General features: G+C 40.5%; 1 protein-coding gene across 13 annotated transcripts in view; it reads right to left on the minus strand.

Annotated features, from left to right (window-relative positions):
• Nucleotides 1-21250, minus strand: part of CYRIA (CYFIP related Rac1 interactor A) — a 102817-nt gene that overhangs the window by 13391 nt on the left and 68176 nt on the right. For 10 of the 13 annotated variants that reach the window (XM_069580226.1, XM_069580229.1, XM_069580227.1 and 7 more), the window contains exons 3-5: nt 14433-14512; nt 3127-3248; nt 1777-1882 (exon numbers count right to left, since the gene is read on the minus strand). In XM_069580226.1, coding sequence (XP_069436327.1) covers nt 1777-1882; nt 3127-3248; nt 14433-14502 — 298 coding nt within the window. In that variant the 5' untranslated portion in view covers nt 14503-14512. Of the gene's footprint in view, nt 1-1776; nt 1883-2652; nt 2731-3126; nt 3249-14432; nt 14513-21250 lie in introns of all 13 variants that reach the window. The other 3 variants (XM_069580231.1, XM_069580233.1, XM_069580232.1) reach the window with 1 other exon arrangement.

Consider the following 21250-nt stretch of genomic DNA (forward strand, 5'->3'; position numbering starts at 1 on the left):
TCTCAGCAAATCGCAGGAATATTTTTCTACAAACCTGCTGCCATATCTACCTCCCTTACTATCCTGAAAACAGTCTCATTACTCTCACTTGTCTGTTTCTAAACCTTCCTTCCTGCTTTTTCTTCATTATATTTTTCTTGGCATCAAGTCATTTTATCAATCCTCTAGAGAAGAGGTAAGCAAACTATGGTCCACAGGCTAAATCTGGTCCACAGTCACTTTTTTTTTGCAAATAAAGTTTTATTAAAACACAGCCATGCTTCATTAATATTTTCATTCTGTGCCACAATGGCAGGGCTGAGTGGCTGTAACAACGATAGGATAGCCCACAAGCCTAAAATGTTTATTATCTGGCTCTTTACAAGGGTTCGCTGGTGCTGACTTTATCATCCCTAGAGGCCTTTTACAGTCTCTTTCTGACGACATCTACTAGCATTTTCTATCTACAGAAACAAACTGTCTTCTGAGGCAGCCCACTTGACCTTGGTGGATCTTTTTCCATCTGCGGAGCTGACACTTGGCTCCTTATCATTTCAGTTCAAGGGGTCTAGACACAAACTTTGAGGAAACTGAGAAGTCAATTCCTCTTCAACCTGAGAGTCTTCAGGAGCTCTTCTTGAAAAACTGGTTCAGTTCATTGAACTATTCCCTTGGAGTCTCAGTTTCAAGTTCTCTCAACATCATAGCTATTATTCCCTCAGGGTACTTCACTTTCTCTGTTTAATTCTTAAAATGTGGCACTCACTTATGGCAGAAGTAGAATAAACATAACCAAACACTTCCTAAAGGAAATCAACCCTGAATACTCATTGGAAGGACTGATGCTGAAGCTGAAGTTCCAATACTTTGGCCACCTGATGCAAAGAGCCGACTCTTTGGAAAAGACCCTGATACTGGGAAAGGTTGAAGGCAGGAGGAGAAGGGGACAACAGAGGATGAGATAGGTGAATGGCATCACCAACTCAATGGACACGAGTTTGAGCAAACTGCAGGAGACAGTGAAGGACAGGGAAGCCTTGTGTGCTGCAGTCCATGCGGTCACAGAGACTCAGACATGACTGAGCGACTGAACAACAATAAAACCCCCTTCCTCATTCTAGACATTTCATACGTTTTAACCAGTGAAACCTCAGATAGCTTTACTGTTGGGGGAGGGGTTATATCATATCGGTGGTCACATGGAGCCTACTGTCAACCAGACTTGATTTTACTCTGACCTCTGCAAAGCCATCCTATACCTGCACAGGGTTGTGTTTTTTGTTCTTTTTTTAAGCTTAAGAACAGAACATTATATTTGTCTTTCTCGTATTTTGCTATATTATTGAGTTGGCCAAAAAGCTCGTCTGGGTTTTTCTGTGCTATCATCTGGAAAATCCGAATTAACTTTTTCTGGCCAACCAAATAAATTTAACACATGATTCCAGCCAACCAACTTCTTTTTGGGTTAGCAGGTAACATGGATTTTCCAACTTCTCTGTCCTTTGGAAATGTGATCAGACAGGGTAATACTGTCAAGAATAGAACTTAGCTGAGAACAAAACCAAAGGGAGACCCATTAGTAAAGACACTCGAAACATGCCAATAAATGCAGGGGAAGAAACTCTGAGGCATGTTGTCAGAAATGGACATGACCGCTGTTTTTGTATCTGAGTGGCCTCTGATGACGCACAAGAGTGGATGTGGGGCAGTTTCCAATCTCCGAGCTTTTCCTGCTACTTTCAAACACCATCACAAAGTTTCACAAGAGGGACCTGAAAATCATACATACATACTCACCTAGCCTGATGGAAAACTCATAAAATCTCTTCAGCCTCACGACCAAAGGACACACTGCATTCCAAGCTTTTTCCTGAAGCTGAATGTCATTGGGATTTTGGATGGCCTGCCAAAACATGATGGAATTGTCTGCTTAAAAAGAAGCGGTAGGCTCCACATCAAAATGACTTAAGATTGAGAAAGAATTTGAATTTTTTTTTAAAAATCCCTGCTGTTTTTTGCTATTGTGTACTGCCTCAATCAGTTCATGGAAGTGTTGTCCAAGATGCTCAATTTGGATGGTGATTTTAGCACTTGGACATAAGGCAAATGGCTCAACAATTAGACACCATGTCATTTGACTCGCTTCTCGTATCTTCAGTGCAAAAAAAAAAAATGCATGTCTAATTGGAAGCAATTCAGATCTCCTCCATGATCATTTGATTCTCCTAAAGTAGAGCTAGTGCTCATTATGAAGTACAGATTCTGTAGATGTTTTCCTTTCTCTATAATATGTATTACATTCCTGACAGTCTGAGATGGTACCTAAATTACCTAAATTAAATGGTGACACTTAAGTAGAAAAATAACCTCTTAATAGGCTGCTACTTTCTTTGAAATGCTGTTTTGCCAGGGTTTCAGCAGTTTGAGGATTATGATGCTAGCGGCATTTTATTGTTGTTGCTATGTCTTTTTTTTTTTTTTTCCAGAAAATGGTGATGGCAATGTGTGTGTGTGTGCCGATACTTCCACAAAACTAATTATTTCAAACAAAAGGAGTGTGAAGTTTCTTGCCTTGAAGGCATGACAAACTCTCAAAAGCCACACTGCCAATTTTTTTGTTTGTTTGTTTTGGTCACTGTTTTCATTTTCCTGCACTTATTATTTTGATCTTACACGTCATTTCAGGATGACAGACGAGCAGGCTCCTTAAGGGAGGTTGTTTATGTCTCTTGATTGTGATAGTCATGAAACCTGCCAAAAATCATTACAAAATGTTGGAAAGTTCACATACACCCAGACCTCATGACTCATATTTCAACTACCGTTCACAGATTTCATATGTATGTTTCTCTTATACGAAGCAACATATTGACAAATTATTGTTTAAATGTGAGTCCCACAATTTCAAACGTATGTCAGAGGGGAGAATGGCTTGCATTTTACATGGTGCACAGCACTATGTGCTCAGATCAGTGGACTCGAATAAAAGGGACCATTCATACATTTTTAAGGACACATTACCCTCCTTGTTCTTCCTGGTATGCTAGGAAAAACTAGGGCTATTACTTAATCTTGCTGTGTGTGTGCGTGTGTGGGTTTCCCTTCTCCACCAAGGGCGTTGTCAGCTTAGTGTTATTATTGGCATACATCTCGGATCTCTGGCCCTGCGCCCTTGTACGCCTGCAGGTCTGCGAGGATGCTCTCGGAATCCTGGAGCACGGCGCTGATCTGGTTCCATACTTCCCTCTCTCCTTCTGTGGGCTGGGCATCTAGGCAGACAGGAAACCAAGAGACACAGAGGCTTGTGTTTATAAACAGCCTGGGAAGAGGCTCGGCATTCAATTCTACCCGCTAGACAATCCTATGTGACTCCTGCAGGCATGGTATTTCCTCTTTAACATAATAAGGTGCTAAGAAATGAAAACTAACAGAAGATCTGGCCATTACTCAGTTCAAAATAGTTACAAATATTTCACTCATATCTAACAAAGCTTGTTGGAATCATTGTGCATGCGCCGTCGCTCAGTTGTATCTGATTCTTTGAGACCTCAGTGGACTGTAGCCCACCCGGCTCCTCTGTCCATTTGATTTCCCAGGCAAGCATATTGGAGTGGGTTTCCATTTCCTTCTCCAGGCAATCTTCCTGACCCAGAGATCAAGCTCATGTCTCCTGCAGTGCAGGCAGATTCTTTACCACTGAGCCACCTAAAAAGTCTATGGAATCATTGTAGGCACCCCTTTATTTGTATAGATCACTTTTTTTTTTTTTTTGCACATATACTATGTGTCACGTGGTACACTGGGTGATAGGAAGAATAAACATTACCTTTTGGGATCCAATTCTAATATTTAATAGAAGCTATTGTGACTGAAAGTCTGTGAATCTGAGTCTGGATGGGAAAGTAGTCCCTCTTATATTCCCATTCTAAAAAACACTTAAGATTTTCTGTAATTAATCCTTCAGAGCTGTGGCATAGATGTATCTTTGCAGAACACAATGATGTAGAAAGCAATGGAGTTCCTTTTTGAACATGAGCTCAAGAAGTGCAGAGAGTTCATTTTAAGGACTCCTGTACTGTTCATCTTTGGTCGTAACCATGAAACTTATCCACAAAAATAAGTAATGCATTTAAACTTAAATACTGAAGAACAAATTCTAACAGTCACAGAGACATCCACTTAGTTCCTCAATGAATTCCAACTTGTTTACATTCCTGGAGCCAATGTATGTTCTTGCCTGCAGGAATATTTTGTGAGGGCTGGTGGGTGGAAGTTGCATGGTGATAAAGATAGGGTCTTATTTATCTCACAATGCCTATAAAATAGGTTTCTTGCCCAGGCTAGTTAGGAAATTAATCTCCATCTAAAACAAAGGCATTGCTAATACAGGAAGAGGACAGATGTCATCTCCTAAAATCTGTTTTCAAAAATCCAAGTCCTAAGGGACTGACTTCTCCCAGCAGACTTCACTAATGAAAGGGTACCTGCATGCGTGCTCATCCCTTCAGTCATGTCCCACTCTTTGCAGCCCTATGGACTGTAGCCCGCCAGGCTCCTCTGTCTACAGGATTCTCCAGGCAAGAATCCTGGAGTGGGCTGCCATGCCCTCCTCCAGGGGAATCTTCCAAAGCAAGATTCAAACTCGCGTCTCCTGAATTACAGGCTCACTTTCTTCCATAATTGGTTAGGCTAATTTGTAAGTCCTAGGCTTTGCTGCTTTTCTCTGTCAGGGAACGGAATCACCTTTTCTTCCAGCTATTAATTAAGCCCTAGGTGTTGACTGCACAGTCCCTGGCTTCTGGGCCAGGGTGCTCTAAGAGTCTAGAGGACTCAAATTACAAGTGGCATAAACTTCCGAGACAGAAAGTGCCAGCTGGGAGAAGCCCTAATCTGTCTGTCTTGGTTTTCAAATGAGAAAAGGACCATGTAACCCTAAGTGACATGTGGTTTTGGCCCATATCCCTAAGTTCATAATTCACCCCACTTTGATCCCCTAGCTGAAAGAACAGATAGGACTAATAAATGAGAATCTGATCCACAAGACTGTAAGACTCAGACCTTATTTGTCTCATTTGACACTGTATCTCCAGGATCTAACACAGTGCCTGGCACACAGTAATGGCAGTAGAAAAATGGGCTGAATGATTGAAACATAGTCAAAGCTATGACTTTTCCAGTAGTCATGTATGGATGTGAGAGTTGGACCGTAAAGCAGGTTGAGTGTCAAAGAATTGAGGCTTTCAAATTGAGGTGTGGAGAAGACTCTTGAGAGCCCGCAAGAAGATCAAATCAGTTAATCCTAAAGAAAAATCAAACCTAAATATTCATTGGAAGGACCGACACTAAAGCTGAAGCACCAATACTTCGGCTATTTGATGCAAAGATCCTGATGATGGGAAAGATTGAAGGCAAAAGGAGAGGAGGGGACAGAGGATGAGATGGTTAGATAGCATCACTGACTCAGTGGACATGACTTTGAGCAAATTCTGGAAGATGGTGAAGGACACGGAGGCCTGGCTTGCTGCAGTCCATGGAGTCGCAAAGAATCAGACACAACTTAGCAACTGAACAGCAATTCACATTGTTTTGTGATGGTTTTTCTGCTCGTCTTTGAATACCAAGCTATCTGAAGATAGGGCCTGGATGCTTGTCCTCAGGGCTCTCATATGCCCTGAGGAGAAACTTACTAAACGTGTCATGTCTGTCTCAATGGACAAATGATGAAATTGATCATGTGACAGAGAACGTGAGTGTTGAGAAGTGGTGAAAAAATTAAAGACCTTACTACCTCCATATCCTCTCCTCCGTCTTGTCTCCTGCAATGGCTTTACCACTGTTGCATGTCTCACTATCACCGTGAAGATAATATGCATTTACCTACAATCAGACTGACTATTCACACTTTAGTTAATGTGTTTTAAAATCCTCCATCATTTATCTACGGCCTCAATGTTTTCTCAGTGTGGTTAACACATTAATAGGATATTGGATGAGTGCAAAACTGCATTAATGTTGCTCTCCTAATTCTAAAGCTGTTATTTCACTTTCTGGAATAGTCCCTTGAGAGACTTTGGGGTCTATACTCTCGGCATTCTCCAAATTGAGATTCAGTTGGTCACCATGCTTTTAAAATGTATTGTGTCTTCAGATGTCAAGGAGAGACATCTTGAAAAAGACCCAGAAGAATTCGTGATTGGAAAGGTTACTATTTAACCTATCAGCAACCTCCTAGAGCATTTGCTGAGTGAACAGGAACTCTGAATTAAGGCTTCTGTTTTTCTATTTTTAACACAAAGATTGATCTTAAGTCAAAGGTACATACACACACTAATAATGATGATGATGATGGAAATGGGTCCCTGTTTCCACTTGTAGCCAGTGAATTATTTAGTGACGTTTCTTCTAAGAATCACATTCTAAATTCCTAATCATCACCAGTTATTTCATCGAAATTGAGCAGAATGGTTACAGAAAGCTGGACTGTTCCTGTCTAACAATGAAGCTGTTAAAAGTGCCTGTGATTTACACAGGCAATTTCAGAAACGAACACTTCTAGGAGCCCTGGAACAAGCCTCTCCAGGCCTTTCTCCAGGCAGTGATTTAAACCCCTATTCTAGCTGTTGTGGAAAGAATGAAAATGTATCATGTGCCCTGTGACCTTGAATACATACATTTATTGTCAAGAATTTGCTGAATTCCAAGTGCCTAGAATTTTTAATGGAAAAAGCACCATCTTATCAATTAAGAAAGTTCAACAGTATTCATTTTGTTTATAGGGGACCTATTTATCCTCCTTTGACTCAATTTCCCAGTGACAGTGGATATTAACTGTCAGCATTTTAGAGTCACAGGGGTCAGGGGGAGGTTTCGTGCTGAAGGACTGTGGTATTTACTGAGAGCAGAATTCTCGGCATTCCACTGTGCCTGTGCCGATGCAAAGCAAGGTGGCCACCAGCTTTGTTTGTCAGAAAGGAACATCTTCGGTGAACATACCCCAGGGCACAGGCGGCAGGGCTCAACCCTGAGCAAGGCTGTCAAATCAAAGAGTTCTTATCTTTGTAAATCAGCCAAGGATGCACTGTCTCCACAAGCCCCGGGAACACACACACCTACCCCTAAAGACCTATTCAAGACTGTGTGGAAAAGCTGACAGAGAATCAAACAAATTAACTGAAGAAAATGTGAATGGAAGACAATTTATTTGGAGATGTCTTTGGCTTTGAAGGAAGCCCTGGCATTTCATCAGTAGGATACATCCCTTTCTCTGCACCCACCAGCTGTTGTATAAGCACCAGAGAAAGGCAGAGCAGGAAGGGTTTGCCAAACCATAAATTAAATCTATAGCTCTTCTTCTCCACCCACTTCCTCATTTCACCCTTCACCCCTTCAGGATAAACTAGGAAGCATAATAACTATCTAATAATAACATTATGTGTGTGTGTGTGTGTGTGTGTGTGTGCGCGTTAGTCTTTCAGTCAGGTCAATGCTTTAAGACCCCGTGGACTGTAACCCACCAGGCTCCTCTGTCCGTGGGATTCTCCAGGTAAGAACACTGATGTGATGTGTGTTGCCATTCCCTTCTCCAGGGGATTTTTCTGACCCAGGGATCAAACCTGGGCCTCCTGCATTGCAGGCAGATTCTTTACCATCTGAGCCAGCAGGGAAGCCCTGATATGAACACTGGGGGATGTAAAAACGGAAACGATTTATAGCACGATACTAACTGCTTACAAAAAAACAATCTAAAATTGCAAAGGTCTGTCAGAAGAGGTAAGCGTGACGGGACTGACATATTTATTTATACAGGAACATCAGTCATCCTATGCCAGAGCCCTTTGCCAAGGGACAGTCAGATGAGGGACTGCAAAAAGCAGGGAGGTTTAAGACACTTGAAGGCTTGTTTATTTCATTCACATGCTGAGGCATCCCTGTGATGTCATGGGGGGAAGAGAGAGCTCCAGGGATGTAATTTTTGAAGAACCAGATCCTATCATAAGTTTTCACTCACTAAACATGAGACCTCAGGGCAAGCCAATTAATCTCACTTGGTCTCAGATGAATTCTTGGTAGAGGGAGGGGAGCTAACAAGAGCCTCGTCTCCTCCCTATAAGGTCCTGTGGGGGTCTGTGACGTGTAGGACCATAAACAGGATGTTGACAGCTGAAAAGCACTTAAAAAGCGAAAGTGCCAGAAACTGAAAGAATCTCTGAATGAATCCCTGCCTTGGCATAAACAAGTTGCTTCCCAGGTCTGTTCTGTTCCTTTGCTTTTTGTTTGTTTTGGTTTCATTTGTAAAGTGACCAAAAACATCTTTTATTTTCCTCCTTTCCCTTTCCAAGATTATCTAGCCTCCTATGCACAACCACAGCAGATATGAGAGTACCAGAGAGCGGGAGATGAACGAAGAGATCAGTAGCAGTAGGAAGTATTCTGCATCCCCCAAAGAAATTCCAGCTGATTGCATAATCTGGCATGCACCCACACCCTTGCTTTAAAGAGTAGGCAACTGTAGTTGTTTCAAGTCAAAATACGCAGAGCCTTTCTGGAAGTACCATGGCTTGGGAGCTTTAGAATTTTCCCTCTTGACTAACCCCATCAACCACCATTATGGTTTTTGGCATTCCTATTATGCTCATAAAGGTGGATTTTTCTTATAAGAAAATCACTTTTCGGTTACTATAGCCTAAGAAACGTATCTTCATCCCAGCCTAGAACCTGTACTTCTTTTGGCTAGTCCATCACTTTCTCTTTGTTCTAGCTGTTACAGATTTTTTCTCTGCTACCTGTACTACTGTCTCTTCGTTGTGCTTGCATCTGATCTCCCCAATAGTTACATACTCCTTGAAAAAGAGTCTGTGCTCTTCTAATGTTCCTGTACTTATGTACCTTATGTCATTCCCCCTCATGACCCTCTGCTCCTCTAAGACCCGACCCCTGCTTTTGCTGGTCCTGCCTGAAGCTAGGATACAGAAGACACTCTGCAGATAGTTACTGAATTAGCATCAGTGAAGAAGCCAAGGTTCCTAAGCTTATGCTTCGTGCCCAGGTCTATGTCAGATACTGAATAGGTCACACATGACATAGCATAAGATGCCATCTAAATCTTTTCCACAGAGAAGTTCTTTAGGCTAAAGTGAAACAATACCAAAGAGACCTAGCTATGTCAGAAGGAATGGAGAACACTGAAAAATATGTCAATAAATATAAAAGATCTATTAAGATTACAAATATAAACACACAGAGACTATTTGAGAGCTTAAAGTTTAAAATGAAGACATTGCAATGAGTTTATAACATATGTACACAGAAGTGAAACATGTAACAATAGCACAGAGTGAGTGGAAGGGTGGTGACTGGAAGTCTACTGTGACAAGTTTCTTAAATTCTTCATGAAGTAAACAATGCATTTTGAAGGCAGATGGCAGTAAGTTAAAGATGTATATAATAATCTCTAAAGTAAGGACCAAGAAGCACAACGAAAAAGTCAGCAGAAAGGACACAAAAGAGTACTAAAAGTTATTTGGTTTACTTAAAAGACAGAAAGACACTGAGAAACAAAGAGGAGAAAAATAATGAATGGAAACAACACCAAGATACACAAATACAAACATTAATTAAATGCACATACAATAATTAAAAGTAAATGGACTAGACATACCAATTAAAAGGTTGATATTTTCAGCTTGGATGAAAAAGCTTGAGGCAACTACATATTGTTTATAAGAAACACGCTATAAAGAAAGGCAGACAAAATAGGGAAATACATAGTGCTGCAAATACTAAGGGTAAGAAAACTGTTACGGTCAAAATATGACATGATTAAAGGTAGATTTAACAAAAGATATGCCAGATTTCTATAAATTATAAAATATTTCTGAGTGAAATTAAAGAATATCTCAACAAACGGAAAGACTATATGCATAGGTAGGACAAGTTAATATTGCCTAGAAGTCAGTTACCTCCAAACTGATTTATTGATTTATATAATTATAATCAGTATCCAAGCAAGATTTTTTGTGGACATAAAAGCTAGTTTTGAAGGATACATAAAATTATATAGAAAAATAAAGGTGCTAGAATAGTCAGAACATCTTGAGAAAGAACAAAGTTGAAGCACTTGCTTTTCCTGACTTCATAACTTATTAGTTGCTATGTTTTGGCATTAATTGGTGAAATGGATCAAGAAGCAATGAGAGAGAATAACAGGTCCCTAAGTAGCCCCACACATATTATAAATAGTTAACAAATTTATGATAAGGGCATTAGAGCAATGCTGCCTGTGCTAGAATAATTTTGTATCACATGAAAAAAGAAATAAATCCAATACCTCTTTCATAACATATGCAAAAACTTGCTAAGATTGATCATTGACTTAAATGTAAAGCTTAAAATTCTAAAGCGTTCCTAGGGAAATGTAGTTGAATATGTTTATGACCATGGAATAGGCATGATTTCTTAAAGAAAACAGAACGCACTTACTGAAAAAGGAAGAAAATGATGAATCACACTTCATCAAAATATAACATTTTTGTTCATGGAAAGAAAATAGTCATGGGATGAAAAAACAATAAAAAGACGGTAAGTGACTGTGTAGAAATACGAGCATAGACTGTAGAACCCACTACAAAGGTCAAACAAATTTAAATCAGATCTATACAACTGGAAAACCTAAGGACAGATGTGTCTAATTTTGTGTTAAATTTTGACCCAGCTTAATTATATCCATTTGACCCAGTTCAATTATATTCCATCACTGACTTCAAAAAGAATATTCAACACTCAAAGCAGAGGTGCCACATGCATTTAAGCTGTTGTTACACCCTGTTCAGCCTGCCTTCCTCTCTTTACTGCTGACTTCCTCCTTTTAACTCTCTGCAATCCAACCTCTGTATTTAAAGCAATAAATCCTGAATCTGTTAGGCAGCTAACTGCCCAACTCATCATCCCCTTTTCAAGCCTTCTTGACTACTCTCAGAATCTGAATCTATTTTCATTCCCTCCTTCTTGAAAGTCCATGTCTTCTGGCTGTGCTATCCGGCCTGTTCTATTCTGTTTCTTCACACGGCCAGCATGTGTCACTTGGGCTCATTCGGTCTCTTAGCTCAACACAAGCTGATGGCTGGGTCATCAAACCGGGTGGGGCCCAAGCCCTGCCATCACGAATCTCAATTAAGTTGCCCTGCTTCTCCCTCAATGTAGCCTCTCTCCTACTCAAGCTCCATTTAAATACAAGCATGCCTGAAATTCTCATCCACTCAGCTCTTATCTTCTGTAGTCTTCCTTCAGGGATTTCAACTATTCTCTTTGAAAAAGTCTTCTGAAAGTGAAGGTGTTAGTCGCTCAGTTGTGTCCAATCTTTGAGACCCCATGGACTGTATGTAGCCCACCAGGCACCTCTGTCCATGGAACTCCCCAGGCAAGAATGCTGGAGTGGGTAGCCTTTCCCTTCTGCAGGGGACCTTCCCAATCCAGAGAATGAACCCAGGTCTTCTAGGTCTTTGGAAAAAAATACACATTGTTTTAAGTCCATTCCAAATTCCACCTTTGCAAGAAAACTTCTCTAATTCCTCCTGAGGTCATCCATTTCTTGAAACTAGAAGTTTCTCCCTCTATTCTCAGGCCGCACCATGCCTCTTCTAAGCCCCTTATTTTATTTTGTCTTTGAACCGTCTGCCTATATTGTCCTCCACACCAGCCTGGGGCTTCGTTAGGCAATAGCTGCTCTTGTTTAGTTCTGTCTCCCTGATGTCACCAGGCTTACACGGATGCTCATGACCATACTCAACATACTATTGCCATAATGAGCTGAAATCTACACACTCAAGGAAAAATCATGACCTCAGCCCATCTTCCCCACCCTTCCAGTCTGTCATCCTTCTTTCTTGAAAGCCAGCTTTAGGAAATAAGATTTGAAGAATCAAGAAATGAAAACAATTTTTTTTTTCATGAGACATCTCATCTCCCTCTCTAATTAGGCAGAAGATGATGGCTGTATTACTTCCTGGAAGCTGATGAGCACTTAAGGGAATCAAAGCAAAGAGAGGAAGAAGGCCAAAGACATCTGTACTCCCACCTCAATTCCCCAATCATTCCCTGTGTGACTTCAGCCCAGTGACTCATCTTCCCAGACTCAGTGAAATAATGTTAATCTTCTCTTTGGTAGTAAGGGGGATATAAACAGGATTTTATACATGTCTATAAATTTATAGTTTTATATTTTCCTTAAATACTCTAGTTCTAGTCCTAATAATAGGCCACCAGACATGGAAATCCAGCCTATACTTCCCCTTCCTGAAGAAATTAGAACATATCTATAAATGGAGTTTTGATACTATAAGTCATTATCAAAATTGAAAATATTGAAATGTTTTCTTTGGCCACCATGATCTTTCTTTAAATAACATATTAAGAAAATGGCCAAACTACAAGACTGAGTAGGTCAGAGTCCTTGGGTTGTAGGAGAGAGGAAGAGAGGCCCCTTTGCAATGTTGCTGGGGAAGGGGATGCCCTGAGATCTTGCCTCAGAATTATGGTGCTTCGGAGAACACCAGCTGAAAACTACTGCTTTAAATTCCTGTAGATTTTACTTTTATCACTTTAAAGGGTTTTCATATTAGACTTGACAAAGAACTCAATATTATTCTTTGTGGAAGCATGGGAAGGCCAAAGTTCCAGAACAGCTACATAAGCAAACAGGGCCACTGAATTCTGGGTGACATTGTGAGAAGCGTGCTCTCATGCATGCGGAGTTTAGATCTTCCAAAAAAGCGAAGCATGAAACTCCCTTAGCTGTTTATATGCCCCTGAAGTTGTGAGTGAACGCTGTTGTACCACTGTTTTGGCCTTTGTGCATGTTGAATGAAACAGTGTAAAATACACATGACAAGAAGTGGAAAGGACCAATTAAAGATGCAAGTAGTAAAATTGGGGTGGTGGAATAATAGGTAGTTCATTCTACACCAATTTTAAAAATTATTAATAAATCTTCCTGTAATAACAAAGATATGCATATTATAGAAGAGTAGCAAAAGTCACACCAGTTTAAAAAAAAATTCCTTTTGAAGTATCATATCAATCTGGTTCTTGAGTTCCCAGGTGTCCTCCTTATTAAACTGAACCAAACCCAGCATAGCCCAACCAAACACAAACAAACCCAGCCCAAACCAACTAAATCCAACCAAATTCAACCAAGCCCAAACAAATCTAGCCAAACCAAATTAAGTCCAGCCAAACCCAATCAAATCCTAGCAAACCCAACCAAGCCTAACCAAACCCAAGCAAACTCAGCCAAACCCAGACAAGCTCAGCCAAACACAACCAAACCCAGCCAAACTCAGCTAAACTCAACCAAAACCAACCACACCCAATCAAATCCAGCCAAACTTAGCAAAATAACAAGAACAATAGCAAACTGAGTTAAATGAGATCTCTTTAATTGAATATAATTTGCATTAAAATTTTTTTTCAGAATGTATGAGTTTTGGGAATACTTTTCCTTTTTAAGTAGGTATTTAGGCATAACGAAGGTTTTAAAAAGATACCTCCAGAGAGCTTTCATAGTTTGGTTTGCTGTATCTTAGAAAGTTATTCTAGCATTTACTTAGAAAATCTCTGTTAGAAGGTTTAATATATATGCAAGGAAGTTTCAACTTATTTTTAATATGAATAAAATACTTGAAACTATAATTTAAAGTAGATTAAGGTTTGCAACAGATGATGACTACTGGGACAAAGGACATTTAACTGTGCTTGATACTGTGGAATTGCAATTCAAAAGGAAGAGAACACAAGAATAGGTATAGACACATGAGATCACTTGCTTAAAATGAATGTGTCACTCATTAATAAAAATATTCAAACAAGGAACAATATAAGAAAGAATCTCTGTATGTATTCAGTCATGATTCATAAGCCATTTTCCCTAAAGTTTTTGATTAAAAAAAATCTTTCAAATGAAAGCTGCATCTCAAAATTCTGAAACAGTTCTGCATTATCGAATAATACACAAAGAACAGACAGAGATTACTCAAAACTACAAAATCTCTAAGTCTCATTTCTGCTATCTATCACTTTTTCTTTTACATCTAGTGATATCTGCTTTATATTAATCTGTGTAAATTACTATGCATACTATTTTTCTTTGGATTATGACATAATAATTCATGAAAATTATTAGGAAAATACATGATGATATTGATGTTAGGCTTACAATAACTGATTGCTTCTAAAATCAAAGAAAAGCATGATCATATTAAAAAGATGGTTTTTGTTTTTATTTTTAAAAATAATATATGAAAAGAAAGGAAGAAATGGTCTTTGAAGACTCAGAGAAATGCAGAGAGACATTTGGATGTGGTTTAAATATTACATAACAATCTTTATAACTCCCCTATCAACAAACTATAAAGAAAGTGAAGCTTTTTCATCATAATCTTTTAATTTTTGGAACTTACTTTCAAAATCCAGGAAAAAATGTGGGTAGTTTTCAATTTCCCTGGTAAGGACTTTGAGCAGGTTTCCCATCCCAGCAAGCCTAGAAGAGGGAACACAAAACCAAACACCATTAGCAGTATAAAAAACATACTTCTTAAAAGGTTAAATGTTTTTGAATGATTTGCATAAATACCATTGAACCCCTATAACTACATCAGAAGACCTAATAGAAAGTATTTTTATGCCAGGTGACAAGTGACAACATAGGAATTAGTTATTGTTCAAAGAATTGGGTAATGGTCATAGAAGGCAGAGTTCAGGTGTTTTCTAGAACTTTTTTTTTCCCCTTTCCCTTTCACTAATCCCCAGAATCCTGACAGTTAATATTTCATCCTTGCTTGATTTCTGTTCCATTGGTGTGGGAACATACCATGTCAGTGGACAAGCAGAACAGTGAGGGCATTATTAAATTACCTATCCAGAAAGGCAAATTTCTCAAAGTTCCCAAGGAAAAGAGTTTAGAAAACAGATTTACACTCCCAGGAATCCCTTTTAGCCTGTACAACAGGTCCTATTTCCCAGGTAAGTCAGAGGTTCCTGTGATTCGACATTTCAATAGTTATGAGATCAGTACTTTATGAAGTGTAAAAATGAAAAGGTATAACATCCAAAAAGTTATTCTCAATGAAACTGCAGCCTGAGGCATTGGCAACGGTGAATCCAACCTACAGAGAAATACAAATCTGTGACATATCTGCAACCCCAACCTGAAAGAATAGGGAAAATGTAGTTATTATTGACGACAGAGGATGAGAAGTTTGGACGGCATCATTGACTCAACGGACATGAGTTTCAGCAAATTCCGGGAGATGGTGAAGGACAGGGAAGCCTGGCATGCTGCAGTCCACGGGGTCTCAGTCAGACACAACTTAGCGACTGAACTGAACTGATTTAAATAAATAGCAACATGTCTTCTCCTCTCAGCTCTAGACATTAAACCTTCTTCTTCTTCAGGAGGCCACTGTGCCTTCATTCACTCTACGCATATCTATGGAGCTGCGATCTGATGCTGAGTGCTGAAGGCATTCCTCTAACTCGTGACTCAGACACCTCAGCTTGTGAGGGATAATGGCGCTCAGAGCTGTAATTTTCTATGCACATGGCTCCTGATAGTGTTTATGTTGCTGTAGGAATTAACAACAACGACAACAAAAAAGCCACTGTAAGAAAGATGTGGTGAGAGAAGAATAAACCAAAAGGATGCTATGCATAAAAATACATAACAAGCAGTTCCCTTGGGTGCAGCAGGTGGTACAATATAGTCTCCATAATCCTCCCTCTGAGAGAGTACTCACAGTCACTTACAGATATCACCCAAGGTCACCCATGTCACTCATGTGAAGCTAGAAGGACTGTGACTCAGGAAGGACTGTGTCCTTTGTTTCCTGTTAGCTCTGTTATCCAAGGCAAGGCACTGACTCTCTAAGCTTGTTTTCTCATCTATAAAAAGTTTTTCAAATGTATCTATTTCATCAATTCATGGATATTAATGAGGTTAAAGATACAAAATGCAAAGCATAGTGCTTCTAAGCAGTGCTCAAGAAACAATATGTAATAATGACCACTGCCATCATTATGATGATTATCCTAACGCCTTCACATACTTACTCAGAATTCTCCTATGGAAGACAGATGAGAGAGGCGTCATGTGGCTCTAGGGAAGAGAACTAGAGCCAGTGAGGGAATAACGAGGAAGACTTTCATTCAATGTCGTGAAAACATTTCTCACCATTAGGGTTGTCAGACAATTGGGTGATCTGCCCTGTGAAATAGTGAGTTTCCTGTCACTGGTGGTGGTGTAGTAGAAATTTAAAATATTGTGAAAATGAGTTGGGCAGAAGATTGGGATATATACTTCTTCGACCTTGCTGATCTTGAAGTATATGAATATCTGGGCATGCGTGTGTGTGTGTGTGTGTGTGTGTGCACTAAGTCGCTTCAGTTATGTCCGTCTCTGTGCGACCCTGTGGACTGTAGCCCACCAGGCTCCTCTGTCCATTGGATTCTCCAGGCAAGAATATTGGAGTGGGTTGCCATGCCCTCCTTCAGGGGATCTTCCCAACCCAGGGATCGAACTTGTGTCTCTTGCATTGACAGGCAGGTTCTTTATCACTAGAGTCACCTGGGCATGTGTGCACAAGTACACAGACACACAGTAGAAGGCAAACACCATGCTCCTCTTGCCCAAAAGAATCTTCCCTCTTTTATGCTCTTTCTGTCACTGTTTATTTTTTCCTCCCTTGTCTTGATTCGTGTTTCCTTTTAAGACATTTTTCAGCAAAGCCCTGTGTGAGACAGGTTCTGCCAAATTAAAACTCACAACTAGTGTAGTCCATCCTTGCCACTGGGCAATATTTACAAACCCTCCTGGGTCTCTAGGAAACAATGTGTTTCCAATTTAATGAACAATTCCAACTCAGGCCCCAAGGCAAATCTTGCAGGAAGATGATTCTACTGTTTAGTAGCAGACCCGACTTTCATATAAAATGCCTTAATGGAAGTTAAATATTCTTAATTTCCCTAGTTTTGTGCTATTAACATGTCACAGAGACCTGAATGAGTTTAGCTTCCTCCTAAAAGTCTGCCTTGTGTAGGATTTTACTGTCAGAGTTCCTGGGTGGGAAATAGTTAAGCCTTTAAAATTAGTAACAGGCTGAAACACACATGGAAATACGTCCAAATATTAGCCGGCTGCAGAGTGCTATCTGTTCAGAAGGTTACTTAGGCTGGTTGGCTGATGTGGTCAAATATCTTGAGATGTGATTCTAACAACAGCCAAGGTCAGTTAACTGGAACTATTCTAGATTTCTAGATGTTGACATCTCAAATAGGAACTGTCTGGAATGATAAAATTGTGGGCACTTATGTAGTGTTATGAAACCTAGAAGACCTGCATTTCAATACAAGCTTCTTGAACAGATACAGAAACAGTTCATCTCCTTCATGGCAAAAAAAAAAAAAAAAAAAGTTCCCCTCCAAGGGGACAAGAACATGCACATTTTATTGAATGCCCATGGTGTGCGTGGCTCTGTGCTTGGAGCTTTCACACTTAAATTCACTAAAACCTTATACCCACTCTGGGTAGCTACAACTGTCTTCATTTATTGGAAGAAAAAGAGGTTCAAATGGTTAAGTATATTTCTAAAGATGACAGGAGAATAAAAGATGGAGTCACATTTGAACTTGAGGGTCTGGGAACCCAATGTCCACATTCTTTTCCCCACAAGAAGGAACCTGGGGCTTCAGACCCCTAGCAGGTCCCTGGCTGAGAACGCTGAGAGTCCATGGTCTGCAGAAAGTGTCTGCAGGATAATACAGTACTGTAGGTCTATGCTCCTTTTTCTGGGGACAGAGTCTACAGTTTCTGCTAAGATTCCAAAGCAGCCTGTTTCTCACTAGTCTTGCTCCACGTACAGGGAAAAACATACTTCTTGAGGAATTCATGCTTTCTGTAGGAAACCATGTCGGGGTGGAGTCTTCCAGAAAAGTTGGCTTCATAGAAGAAGTGAACTCCACCCAGGCATGAAGGACCCTGAGAATCTGTAATGGCAGAGAGGAGGCCCCCAGCAGGGGGATGAGGGGTGAGAAGGGAACAGCAGACACAAATTGGGTGACTTCCCCAAACAGAAGATTTATTCCTCAAGGTTTATTTACTTAATACAATTTTGAAATGGATCCTTTCACTTTTTTTTTTTTTGCAAATTGAAGGAGGGCGTCTCTCTAGTCCCGGTAGGAGTGTTAACAGTGTCTGTAAAGACGGCCCGCGTGTCTCTGCCAAGGGAGGCGCTCATGTCTTAGTGGTGATGATTTGGGATGTATACTGGTGTTTTCTATGACTACTTTCTTGGCTCTCAGCTTAAAACCACTTCCATGGGAGTTGGCTCATAGGCTGCTCAGTAGAAAATGATGACTTTCCTAAAGAAGTCATTTTCTGCTAACACTCCAGTTCCAAAAATGAGAAGAGAAGCAAAACATGCACACAGACACCACACACACACACACACACACACACACACACACACACGCAATTATTTTTTTGTCCTAGTTATAACTCTGCTCTTGTTTGGAAGAAAAAAAAATAAATAAACAATAGGATTAGCTGCATTTCCAGAGTGTAAAAGCAAATAAAATCAACCGGAGGTGATTTTTAACAAATGGGGCCAACTCTGGTGAAGACATGTGTTTACTAGAAGTAAGACATAGCAAAACTCAAGTGCAGGGCATGGGCATTGCGAATTCTGACTTTTGCCTGTGCACACCAACATTTCAATGCCCAGTTTTCATGATTAGAGAACAAGCATTCAGAAAATTTCTCTTGCAGCTACAACTATTGCAAAGGAGAATTTCTAAGCCAATACCACCTTTCATCAATACAGAACAGAAAGTGAGAAAAAATAGAAAAACAGCCCTACATGGTTTTATTTGCTAGTATTTTTCTTAAGGTCTAAGATGGTAAAGGCTCAATGCCTCTACTAGAGAGATGGGTTTTCTTAGCATTTTGAGTGAGCCAATACCTTCCAGCATCTACAAATTTTTTAGCATCCCTGGTACAAAAATTTAAGAAATTAAAGACTTAGATTCTTTTATCTATAACTCCATAGTTTGGAGATTAAGAAGTTCTGTTGAGCCTAATATCTTTCTGTAACATAGTCATCAACATATAGTGAAAATGAGACTGTTAGCTGCTCAGTCATGTCTCTTTGTGACCCCATGACCCGTAGGCCACCATGTGCCTCAGTCCACGGGATTCTTCAGGTGAGAATATTGGAGTGAGTTGCCATGTCCTCCTCCAGGGGATCTTCCCAACCCGGGGATAGAACCCAAGCCTCCTGCATTACAGGCAGATTCTTTACCAGTCTGAACCACCATAAGCCCCAGACAAATCACAAATACCCAATTACATATATTTATATAACATCATATCTTTATCAAAGATGTTTCTGGACTCATTTATCCTCAACATGAGCATGTATCAAAGGCAGGGAAGGTGATATTGGACCCATCTTACAGATGAGAACTTGTGGATCAGGTACAATAAATGTCCTTTTCAAAGTCATCCAGATGGAAGTCCCAAATGTCATCAGAACACATTACACATTAGAACTGGAGCCATCTTTTTAAAGCTCTTGTTTTAAGAAACAGCACTTGCCCCAGGACATTAGTTCAAAGAAGGGTTCAGAAGAGAGGTGTCCTGACTGTCAATCTCTTGCTCTGTCCACTAATGCAAAAAGTAAATGGGACATCAAGTTCATTTTTTTAACGACATTAAAATATAAGGTGCAGTGTGTCGCTGCCCCTGGAGAGTTTCTGCTCCATGCCAGTAGGGTCTCCCCAGAACATGCTAAACAGCTACTAAACAAGGACATCCCCACTAATGATTCATTGCATTGGACACACTTCTCTCCTTCCTTGTCTAGATTATCCTAATTCAGACCCCAGCAGAGCTTGTCTGCACCCTACAGAGAGCCCCCAGACTGATCCTCCTAATTCCAGTCTTCAGTTCAGTTCAGTCGCTCAGTCGTGTCCGACTCTTTGTGACCCCATGAATTGCAGCACGCCAGGCCTTCCTGTCCATCACCATCTCCCGGAGTTCACTCAGACTCACATCCATCGAGTCCGTGATGCCATCCAGCCATCTCATCCTCTGTTGTCCCCTTCTTCTCCTGCCCCTAATCCCTCCCAGCATCAAAGTCTTTTCCAATGAGTCAACTCTTCTCATGAGGTGGCCAAAGTACTGGAGCTTCAGCTTTAGCATCTTTCCTTCCAAAGAAATCCCAGGGCTGATCTCCTTCAGAATGGCCTGGTTGGATCTCCTTGCAGTCCAAGGGACTCTCAAGAGTCCTCTCCAACACCACAGTTCAAAAGCATCAATTCTTTGGCGCTCAGCCTTCTTCACAGTCCAACTCTCACATCCACACATAACCACAGGAAAAACCATCGCCTTGACTAGACGGACCTTAGTCGGCAAAGTAATGTCTCTGCTTTTGAATATACTATCTAGGTAGGTCATAACTTTTCTTCCAAGGAGTAAGCGTCTTTTAATTTCATGGCTGCAGTCACCATCTGCAGTGATTTTGGAGCCCAAAAAAATAAAGTCTAACACTATTTCCACTGTTTCCCCATCTATTTCCCATGAAGTGATGGGACTGGATGCCATGATCTTCGTTTTCTGAATGTTGAGCTTTAAGCCAACTTTTTCGCTCTCTCCCTCCAGTCTTATCTCTCGCCCATTCATTTCCAGCTTTCTAAACACAAATCTGACAGTGTTCCTTCCTTGCTTAATATACTTCCAAGACTCTGCAGGACCCGCGGGATACAAGGCATGCAAATGGGTGCATTGGGTCCAGGAAACCTGGCCCACAGCCTCTGCCGGTTCCTCTGTCTCCTCTCTTCCTCTGGGCCAGTGGGCCCAGCACTCGTTACACCCTGCACTTCTCAAAAGCAGCCTGCCTTTGTTGCCTCAGGGCCCTTGCCCACATTGCTCCTTCTGTTTACAATTAGAATGACAGCTAACATTTTAAAATGATCTGCAGGCCATAGCAATGAGAGCTTTTAGCAGTGAGAGCTTTTCATGTATTATCATATTTTAATTTTCACAACCACCATATGAGGAAGCAACTGTTACTATCCCGACTTTAGAGATACAGAAATAATCTTGGAGATTTAAAAAGTTTCTCAAGCCCCAAAGTCATAGAGCTGAGTCTGGACTCCAATTTTATCTGACCTCTAAGCACTGCCTCGACCACTGCCTCCCCGGAATTTCCTTTCAATTATGAGT

This window comes from Ovis canadensis, chromosome 3, assembly GCF_042477335.2.
Source record: "Ovis canadensis isolate MfBH-ARS-UI-01 breed Bighorn chromosome 3, ARS-UI_OviCan_v2, whole genome shotgun sequence".
NCBI classification, from domain to species: domain Eukaryota; kingdom Metazoa; phylum Chordata; class Mammalia; order Artiodactyla; family Bovidae; genus Ovis; species Ovis canadensis.